General features: G+C 40.1%; 1 protein-coding gene across 1 annotated transcript in view; it reads left to right on the top strand.

Moving 5' to 3' along the window:
- The first annotated feature begins 251 nt into the window (after window positions 1-251).
- The window catches only part of LOC140196546 (probable ATP-dependent RNA helicase DDX60), a 73,365-nt gene continuing 62,362 nt past the window's right edge, over window positions 252-11,254 (top strand). The window contains exons 1-6 of the mRNA XM_072255941.1: window positions 252-551; window positions 683-752; window positions 4,224-4,413; window positions 6,129-6,482; window positions 7,504-7,614; window positions 7,809-7,967. Coding sequence (XP_072112042.1) covers window positions 332-551; window positions 683-752; window positions 4,224-4,413; window positions 6,129-6,482; window positions 7,504-7,614; window positions 7,809-7,967 — 1,104 coding nt within the window. The 5' untranslated portion in view covers window positions 252-331. The remainder of the gene's footprint in view (window positions 552-682; window positions 753-4,223; window positions 4,414-6,128; window positions 6,483-7,503; window positions 7,615-7,808; window positions 7,968-11,254) is intronic.

The raw sequence follows: 11,254 nt of genomic DNA, 5'->3' as shown, positions 1-11,254 counted from the left end.
GTTTTATCTCGGCATCTGAAGTGATGAAGCTACGAATAAAATTTCTACAGAACGCAACTTCTTGATTAGATTTATAGAACGAAAAACAGCTGCATTCTTTTTTTATTTGTAAGTCTGCAGTTGGTAGTGGAATTGACGGATTAAAAATAATACTTTGTGTTTATTTGATTTTAGTAAACTTGAGGAGGAGGTGCGCAGGTGAGGCTGACTGCAGCCTCTGGGTAGGTCGATGTGAAGCTGGTGCGCAGCCGCAGTGTCTTTCTGTCCTGGTGCGACACGGCGGCTGAATCTCACATCGGTGGCGAGAGGGCCTTTGGATCGGCTAGTGGCAATGTATTCAGGAGACGCCGAGGCTTTGGAAGGCAGTAGCGGCTTTAGCAGTGACTCGCTGTCGGAAGGCGAGAGCTCGTTGCTGGAGGACGATGAGCCCGAGGAGGTTTTCTCCGACCTGTCGGATGAGGAGCAGCTGGATGAGGCGGAGAACGGCGAGCGGCAGGAGTCGGAGTCAGGCCCAGGCTCAGGCCCGGGCGAGGAGGCCAGGTTGCCGGCGGGTAAGCGCGCACTGAGGCTGAGAATGGTTCCAGAGGGACCCGGCCTGAGAGAGGCGGCGCTGGAGGCTGTGGGCAAATCGAAAGGCCCTGTGCACCGATTAATATCTGATTTTCCTTCCTCCTCTCTACAGATTTGCAAAAGCATCTGAATTTTCTCAGAGGAATGTCCAACATTTTGCTGAGCAAACTTTCCAAAGCCGAGTGAGTAGGCATTTCATTGGTTTATATTTTTGTTAGAAATAAGGGATCGCGGTGTTTCTATGTTTGACCTTGACTATACCTATAAAGCAGAGTTAATATTTATTCCGTGTTCTATGTTCTTAAAACCCACCCACATCTTTCCTGCCTCGAGATGGAGAACCACATGCGTTGGGACCGGAAGCAAAACTGTTTCGTAAAATAATTTATGGGTTGGGTTGAGTTGCTCTTAACTCGGAAGAAGAGTATCGGCTGTTATTTCCCAGCAGTGCGGTTTGATTTTTAAAAGATCTTTTAAGTGCCTTTGTTGTTGTATAGGTTCTTCAAAAATTTCTTTAGTGCCATGATACTGCATTCTCAAACCCTGGATTAATTATTGAGGATGAACGTAGCAATTAGGAGCATAAGGAGGCCATTTGGCCTCCATAAGATCATGGGCAATCAAACTAACCATTAAGATACTGCTTACCACTAGTAACTTAATAATTTTACCTTTTTAGATCCTGTCGACCTCTGCCATTTTTTTTAAAGAAAGGCTTTCTTACCCTGCACTTTGAAGAAAAGCTCCAATACTTGTGACTTTCCATGAGTAGAAAAAAAAGCCTTATTTACCTTGTATTTTTAAATATTGACATCTGGTTCTAGATTCTCCTGCTAGAGGGAATACTCTTTACACAACTACCCTGTTAAGGTGTCTCTGATTCTTTTATATATACCCTTGTGGACTTGTCCCTCTTTTTTTAAACTATAATTATTTCGGCTGGCTGAATTTTCTAGAAAGCAATAGCGTTAAATCTGTAGTATCCAAGGTAGCCTCGAGGAGCGGTGCCTCAGAAAGGCAGCGTCCATTATTAAGGACCCCAGTCACCCAGGACGTGCCCTCTTCTCACTGTTACCATCAGGTAGAAGGTACAGAAGCCTGAAGGCACACACGCAGCAATTCAGGAACAGCTGCTTCCTCTCTGCCATCCGATTCCTAAGTGGACATTGAACCCATGAACACTACCTCACTTTTTAAATATTATTTCTGTTTTGTGATATTTTAATCTAACTATTCAATAAACATATATATACTTGCTGTTATTTATTTATTCCTTCTATATTATCATGTATTGCATTGCACTGCTGTTGCTAGGTTAACAAATTTCACGACACATTTCATAGAAGGTGCAGGGCATTTATATTTAAAACATTAGCAAAGTGATACTGCAGCTAACTAAACTATTTGACAAATACTAAGGATAAATAGTAATTAAGAATTCTGCATGATGTATTTGGAATTCATTTGAAAGTTTTGAGTAAGCTAGAAATTTTACTCCATGCAGTTCCTTGACAATTTGACTCATCAGTGAGTTTGGGATAAATCTGTTTTAGCCCCGCTTATACATTTTGATCTCATAGATTTGAATATATGATTTATAATATCAAACCCAGTTCTGAAATTTGATGCTGTCTTAACGGTTTTTTCAAAAGAGAACTGGATTTTATGGGGGAAAAACTATGCTACTGACAATGCCTCTGTGTGCCTGTGTTCAATTTTGTTTTTTGGTTATGTACCAGTTTCTGTAGTCCTCTACCAGAAGTTATAGTCTCCCCCCCCCCCCCCCATCCCAGTCAAATTCTGTACAAATCTTAGACATTCTGAATCCTTATGTGTTCTGGTACGTTTGGAGACAAGCATGCCAGGTTTACAATCTATGTTCAGAATTTAATTCTTGTAGCCTTGGTGTCTTATTGCTAAGCCTGCACTGTGTCCCATCAAAGGATAATACAAACTTGCTGGAGGTGCCAAAATGAATGGAGTTTTCCTATATATTTTTAATCCAAACCATAACTCTGTGTAGCCGCTTCTCTATGGCAGGGGTCCCCAACCTTTTTTTGCACTGCGGACCGGTTTAATGTTGGCAATATTCTTGTGGACCAGTCGCCCCCGGGGGGGGGGCACGTGGGGGCAGGGGTAGGGTTCTCAACAGACAAGAGTAGCAGTCAAATACATTGTGTTTGCCCAGAGAAAGACTACAATGACCATGAAGCCTTGCACGGGCACCAGTGCGCATGCGTATACGTGTCGATTTTTTTTTCTGCAAATCTTTTTTCGCAATTCTGTTCTGGGGGGGTGTTAATCACAACCGGAATATAGGTGATAAGTGGCTAATACACTCAATTTCGTTTCTGAAAGGGTTTATCAAATGAATTTAATATTAAACACACAGTGCATATTTTCCTCGCATGAATATAGTGATAGGTCAATTATCAGGGGAGGACAGGGGAGCTTGAAGTAAGTGTTGAACGAACTTCCAGTAGATGTGGTAGGGCAGGTTCGATATTACCATTTAAAGAAAAATTGGATAGGTACATGGGCAGGAGAGGAATGGAGGATTATGGACTGAGTGCAGGTCAGTGGGACTAGGTGAGAGTAATGTCTGGCATGGACTAGAAGGGCAGAGGTGGCCTGTTTCCGTGCTGTAATTGTTATGTGGTTATATAAGTCACTTATAAGTCAGCAGCATCATAACATTTTAAGTAACGTTTTGATAGTAAACACAGCACATATTTTCCTGGTATGAACATATAAAATCATTGCAACACACCAATATCGCTGAATCAGTGGGAGCCTTGGGCTTGTTTTCGTGTAGTAAGACGGTCCTATCGAGGGGTGATGGGAGACAGTGATATTCGAAGGGGGGTCCTTATGTCCTGTCTATTCCGCAATTTAGTTTTGGTTGCATTCATTGCAGAAAACTCCGCTTCGCAGAAAAATGTTGGAAATGGAAGCAAGGTTTTCAGTGCTTTTGTGGCTATCTCAGGACATTTAGTCTTGACTTTGATCTGGAATACCGGCAGAGATGTTATGTCAAACATACTTTTCAGCCCGCCGTCATTTGGAAGCTCGAGGAGTTGATCTCCTTCCCACGCTGACTTGGATGATGCGCGGGTAATGACCTCGCGTGCATTCGAATTCAACAGTGGGCGTGACAGGGAATGAGGAAAGGTGCAGCTGACTCCTATCGCCAAATCATATCGTTATGGTTATACTTTTTGCCATGTCAGACGATGTAACAGATCCAAGTGGATGACCCTCTTTGCTACTTTTCTGTCAGTGTTTATTGCAACATTTCTGTTTGCATTTATATTTGCATAGATAACCTGACGCTATTGGTCACACAGTGCCTATTCAGTTATGGCTATCCCTTATTAGTTCTACTTCCTAAACCATTACCGAAGTCCGTAACTTACTCCAATTGATCTAGCTTCTCGTGATGGTTTTTTTTTTCTGAAACCATATTGAATTCTTTTTGGGACTCCACGTAATTTTCTTGTTCATTTAGCTAGCCACTGTATTCATTAACACTCAAATTTTAACAAAGTTGGTTAGATATGTGGATCTGTGATCAGTTTTGTATTTGCTGTAGTCACTTTGTCTCTGGAATTGACATTTTACATATCTAATGATGTTCATAACATTTCTTACAGATGTGCCAGCTTGTTACATGATTCAGTAGAGTCTGAATTTTTTTTAATCGATGGGGATTCGTTAATGATTCAACATGCACTAAATAACAGCTTTTGTGAGGGGCAGAATTTGCACTTTTTCTATTTGGTGGAACGATTTTTATTTGACATCCTCCAAAAAGGAGCAAAATATGTCATTGTATTCTTCAAGGTATGTGGTTATGTACTTCCAATGATCTTGCTGTGTATAGTATTATGCAAAAATCGTAAGTTTATGGAAAAAAAATTCATAGTATTTTATCTTTATTAGATTTACTTGTGATTTTAGGGAAAATATGTCCTCAAAGCACAATACTGGTGCAAATTTAGGTTTTGGGAAGGGACGTGTATTATTATATCACCCTTCATAATATTTAAGATTGACTATATTAAGAAGTGCAGAAGTATTTCATGTACAGTGGTCCTGCAAACTTCCATCTTATTTAGTTGAACTGGATAGGAATTGGCCCTTCAACCCACCAGGTCTGTGATGTACATTTTGCCCATCTTCACTTCCTATCAAGCTCTGCTTTAAATATACCCAATAACTTGACCTCCCCAGCCATTTGTGGAATGAATTCTCAGTCCTTGCCTTTCCAGTTCTTGTCTCAGAATCCAGTTCAGTAACTTGGTCACCACTGATGTTAGGCTCATCACTCTGTAGTTCCCTGTGTTAAATAAAGACGTATTAACCATTCTCCAGTCTTCTGGTGTCTTACCTATAGCTTATGAAGGTTAAAAAAAATCTGGTGGGGCCCAGCAATTTTTTCCTTTGCTTCCCACAGTGTCCTGTGATAGACTTAGGCCTGAGGATCACCTTTGCGTCTCACTTTTATTTAAAAAAAAAATTCACCTCTGTTTATGTTTAAATTTTCCAGGAAATCTGTAGAAAATCTTCCCTCTTATGCATCCTTGAGTTCAATTGCTTCACCAGTATTGACTGCCTTGAAGTATGAAGGCTCAAAGGTTTTGAAACTCCCTGCCAACCTTTGCATTTTCATTTCTGCTCTTTAAGATATCCATAAAGCCACTTTGAACAAGGTTTTTATTATCTGCCTTAACATCTAGTAGTTCGGTATCTGTTTTTCTAGTTGATAATCCTAAATAGTAACTTGAGATGAATTTCCTGAATTATCAATGCTATAATTGACAATTTATATAATGGATGTTTCTGGACTGGATCTTTTGTGCTAGGCGGAGAGACTATTATCTCAACTGACAATGTAGCACTTGATTTTGTTCCAGTGTCTGAGACCTAAACCCAGAGCTTTCTGATTCAGGATGTGCTTCCACTGAAATAAAAGTACAAATATCAAAAGTGGTACTGGAAATATGCTGTTGCACTCTATCCATTTCTAAGTCTTGTAGAATTTTTACAGCAGTGATGTAATTTTATGGCACTATCTTGACCAATTCAACAAAACAAATCTGTCAGTTTTTGGCATTCCATCTAGTTGGAGACAAATTGATCTAGCGCTACTTCAGGTGTTTCAAATTCTGTACTTTGGAGTAGCAAAGGATTGGTCACATACGGCTGTACTGCTAATGAGAATAATTGCAGTTAGTCTTCTGAAAGGAGTATTTATTCTTCCATTGTCATTTATGTGATTTTGTTTTATAAAATTAACCGGCATGTTTGCTTAAAAGTCAACTTACAAATTATTTTAATTAGGTGTAAGTGCTTTTGAGTTATCTTGAGAAATATGCTGCATAACTATGAAGGTTCTTTGTATTGACAGTGTCTTTTTCCTGATGATCTGCTATGAAATTTAAACAGAAAATTTGATCAATGTAGAACATCGTCCAAAATTTAGAGATTTACTTCAACCATTTGTATCTATAGTTTGTATATATTGCTTTAATAAATCTAGTTCTTTTTCTTTCTAGGATGCTGAAAGTATGTGGCTTGGGAACTCCTATCTTCTTTCATTGCGAAGTGCATTAATTCTTCATTTAAAGAACAACAGTGAGGTTCCAGTGTATACAGAATTCTCCAACTGCTTTTCATTAAAATGGCAAGCCTTTGTGCAGGAGCACTATCCATATTTCATATTGATCAGTGACGAAGCATTTAAGTTAGCTGGCAATAAAGGCATGTCTAGCTACCTGTTGAAGATCTTCATTTTTCACACACTAGGAAATAAAATCAATGTTGCAATGACTTCGGGCATACATTCGGATATTCGCAGGCTTTATGGATACTACATTAACAGTAAAATTGCTTCTGCAAAATGTAAAAAGGTGATGAATTGTCTTCATTACTCGTAATATATTTCATCAGTTTCATTTAGCATTCTAGGTTTTTTTGCTTTAATTCATTTTCCTCTTTCTCCTTATGCCACTCACCTTTCCAAGCCTCTGCCAGTGCTACTCATTCGCCGTCCAGTATGAGGAAACATGGCCTCTAATTTGGAGCCCAATTTCCTGCTCTCCTCAGTCAACAGATGTTGAAAGGTGACTGCCTGTAAAAAGACCAATTTGATGGTTTTAAATTGGATACCTGTGTTTCAGTCCTGAAAATTAAATTTTTTTTAGTTATAGAAGGCCAGCAAATTTGGTACAGTGATGCAGACTGCATGAGTTTGTGCATGACTTGTCATATTTTGTGTGTTGCAATATGGATTTAAGTGGTCACAAGTGTAGAGTAAGGTAAGTTTCTTTAGTAACTAGAAGTAACTTGGAAATTAGGAACATCTCTTTGCTGGTTTGTATAATCTTTATGATGTGCTATTAATTTTTATAATAAAAGTTTCTAAAAAATTTTCAGGTGATACATCTTTTCTAAAGTAATATTTTTGCAAGTGGTTTTAATCTAGAGATCTTCACATAAATATTCAAGCCTTTTTGTTTATGTAAATCTTTACTATTTCACCATTATTCTATCCAAGCCTGACTTGAAATTGATCCCTTAATAATTAACTTGCCAGATAATTCCATCACGACCAACATTTTTCCCAAAATGTTTATTGATTATTTCACAGCAATTTTTATTTTAATTTGGACAAGAAATCAAGGAATTCAATTTATAAAAGTTTGTTTTTACATAAGCCATTTATTTATATCACATCAGCAATGACTAATGAATTATTGGATTGTTACGAGGCCTTGTTGTAGCAATTTCAATAATTTTCGTGGTGTTTTCCGAATGACATGTAATTTTCGAAGATCTGAAATTCTTGGTGGAAATATCGCACAATTACATTGAAAGTGATGTATTTTTTTACATGTGCATTTCATTATTTGATATTTTTAAACACTTTAGATCTGTAAAGATTTGGAATCTGCTCACCAGGCTATTGTGTCTTACTTGTCTCGAAATCATACCATTGGTTTCTTTGGAGATGATAAAAATGGCATGAATGTTTCAAAAGAGGTATGACACTGCTTAAAGTTTGGTAAATTTTTAATAGAAACTATTGTGGCTAATACTGTGATAATTTTATGCCCTACAATAAAATTTTGGAAAGAAATTCTTTGTATAACATATGAAATGTAAAAATGAGTTTGTTTTTACTAACGTTCAATTTTTATACCTAAATTTCTGACTAAGGTTTTCTGTATTGTCAGGTGCAACAAGATATTGCGCAGCTGCAGAGTTTGTGGCCGGAAGAATTAGATATGAGAAGTTATGTTTGTGTTGTTTCTTGTTCAGTGGCTCTCAAGTGCTATATGCACATGTTGAAATACAGAGAAAATCATAAAGGAGATGAAACTACTAACATCAAGGTAAATTCTTATTTTACACTCCTGGCACATGCTCTTCTGTTCAGTCATTGCAGCAGATTACAATTTGTTTGCCTGTACATTAACTTCATTCTCTAGTTATGGTAGGATTATTTTTTCTAAATTTTCTTGAATCCACATGGATCAGAACCACATGTATACAAAATCTGCATTGAACAGATAAAGGGTTTAACAAAATAGATCTTTAGAAGAAACAAAGCATTATATTTGGTGATGAAAGAACTCAGTAAAATTTAGTTGGGTGATTGTTCTGCTTCCTCGATTCCATAAAATAGTGCAGGCTTCTATTTTTAGTGAGGATAAAGATTGTGACTATATTACTGAAGGAAAACACTGAATAAAGTGCATCATTTTAGACTTAAGATTTCCTACTTTGTCATAACATGTACTTCCTCTGGCATTGAAGAAATGCATTCACAAACTTTTTGTTATAATTTTAATGTCATTGTTGCAAGATGATTTGGGGGTGTGATGAAAATGGGTTTCAAATTCCAAAGGAATATTGAAGTATGGCTTAACTGTTGCTTCAAGAGGTGAACTTTAAGGAGATGGAAGAATCTTAGCAACATCCATGTAAATGCCTTCACCCTTCTATGTGTAATAATTTTCCTACAATTTGGTGACAAGATTATACAGTACATAAACTCTGTCTTATTTGTGTGTGCTTTTCTAACATAATCTGGGGCTTGAGTTGTCATCATTCACACCAAAGTCCTTCTGTTAGTTTTTCCATGGATGTATACCTTCCAAGTATGGCACATCACATTTGAATAGCAATAGGAAAAAGTAGTTTTGTACGATGTGCAGTTTATGAAGAATGGAGGGCCCATTTAAAACTGGGTTCTGGAGCCTAAGGGTGGTGGTCTAAAGATGTTGGCTGCTGAAGCCCTGAGGTATAATTGCAGTGGGTGATATGAGTTGATGCTTTCAAAAGTAAAAGAGGAATACAGCTTAAAAATAGATATCGGTGACTTGCTGCTTAGTGCAAAGGGTGAAGGTAATCAATTAAGCTGATGACAAATTGAGGTTTGTGTGAATTTTAGCTGGAAACACTGCTACCAAGTAGTTAATAAGTCACTTGTGCAGAATTGTTGTGAGATTTTTGAATAGGTGCCATGGTGAGCTTGTACTTCTGTTTTATGCAGACATATATAGTGCATAAATGTGAGCCTATGTGCAGATAATAGTTTGGAGATTATCTGGCTCTATCATTGTCTGGTATGGGGGAGCTACTGCACAGGACCGAAAGAAGCTGCAGAGGGTTGTAAATTTAGTCAGCTCCATCTTGGGTACTAGCCTACAAAGTGCCCAGGACATCTTCAAGGAGCGGTGTCTCAGAAAGCAGTGTCCATTATTAAGGACCTCCAGCACCCAGGGCATGCCCTTTTCTCACTGTTACTATCGGGTAGGAGGTACAGAAGCCTGAAGGCACGTACTCAGCGATTTAGGAACAGCTTCTTCCCCTCTGCCATCCGATTCCTAAATGGACATTGAACCCGTGAACACTACCTCATATTTTCTGTTTTTTGCACGATTTTTAATCTACTCTTTAAAAAGGGTACTAAGGGTAAACCTAGCAATTATCAACCTACGCACATCAAAGTTGCTGGTGAACGCAGCAGGCCAGGCAGCATCTGTAGGAAGAGGTGCCGTCGACGTTTCAGGCCAAGACCCTTCGTCAGGACTAACTGAAGGAAGAGTGAGTAAGGGATTTGAAAGTAGGAGGGGGAGGGGGAGATCCAAAATGATAGGAGAAGACAGGAGGGGAAGGGATGGAGCCAAGAGCTGGACAGGTGATAGGCAAAAGGGGATACGAGAGAATCATGGGACAGGAGGTCCGGGAAGAAAGACAAGGGGGGGGGGGAACCCAGAGGATGGGCAAGAGGTGTATTCAGAGGGAGAAAAAGGAGAGTGAGAGGAAGAATGTGTGCATAAAAATAAGTAACAGATGGGGTACGAGGGGGAGGTGGGGCATCAGCGGAAGTTAGAGAAGTCGATGTTCATGCCATCAGGTTGGAGGCTACCCAGACGGAATATAAGGTGTTGTTCCTCCAACCTGAGTGTGGCTTCATCTTTACAGTAGAGGAGGCCGTGGATAGTCATGTCAGAATGGGAATGGGATGTGGAATTAAAATGTGTGGCCACTGGGAGATCCTGCTTTCTCTGGCGGACGGAGCGTAGATGTTCAGCAAAGCGGTCTCCCAGTCTGCGTCGGGTCTCGCCAATATATAGAAGGCCACATCGGGAGCACCGGACGCAGTACATCACCCCAGTCGACTCACAGGTGAAGTGTTGCCTCACCTGGATGGACTCTTTGGGGCCCTCCCTTACCAACATTCAGGGCCCCAAAGAGTCCATCCAGGTGAGGCAACACTTCACCTGTGAGTCGACTGGGGTGATGTACTGCGTCCGGTGCTCCCGATGTGGCCTTCTATATATTGGCGAGACCCGACGCAGACTGGGAGACCGCTTTGCTGAACATCTACGCTCCGTCCGCCAGAGAAAGCAGGATCTCCCAGTGGCCACACATTTTAATTCCACATCCCATTCCCATTCTGACATGACTATCCACGGCCTCCTCTACTGTAAAGATGAAGCCACACTCAGGTTGGAGGAACAACACCTTATATTCCGTCTGGGTAGCCTCCAACCTGATGGCATGAACATCGACTTCTCTAACTTCCGCTGATGCCCCACCTCCCCCTCGTACCCCATCTGTTACTTATTTTTATGCACACATTCTTCCTCTCACTCTCCTTTTTCTCCCTCTGTCCCTCTGAATACACCTCTTGCCCATCCTCTGGGTTCCCCCCCCCCCCTTGTCTTTCTTCCCGGACCTCCTGTCCCATTATCCTCTCGTATCCCCTTTTGCCTATCACCTGTCTAGCTCTTGGCTCCATCCCTTCCCCTCCTGTCTTCTCCTATCATTTTGGATCTCCCCCTCCCCCTCCTACTTTCAAATCCCTTACTCACTCTTCCTTCAGTTAGTCCTGACGAAGGGTCTTGGCCTGAAACGTCGACGGCACCTCTTCCTACAGATGCTGCCTGGCCTGCTGCGTTCACCAGCAACTTTGATGCGTGTTGCTTGAATTTCCAGCATCTGCAGAATTCCTGTTGTTTGCAATTATCAACCTGTGAGTTTGACGTCAATGGTGGGTAACTGGGTGGAAAGTATTCTTAGAGATGGTATATATAATTATCTGGATAGACAGGGTCTGATTAGGAACAGTCAATATGGATTTCTGCGTGAAAGGTCACGTTTGACAAAT

The sequence above is a fragment of the Mobula birostris genome, chromosome 4 (assembly GCF_030028105.1).
Source record: "Mobula birostris isolate sMobBir1 chromosome 4, sMobBir1.hap1, whole genome shotgun sequence".
NCBI classification, from domain to species: Eukaryota; Metazoa; Chordata; class Chondrichthyes; order Myliobatiformes; family Myliobatidae; genus Mobula; species Mobula birostris.
The sequence above is the reverse complement of the archived record's forward strand: the minus strand, read 5'-3'. Positions and strand labels throughout refer to the sequence as shown.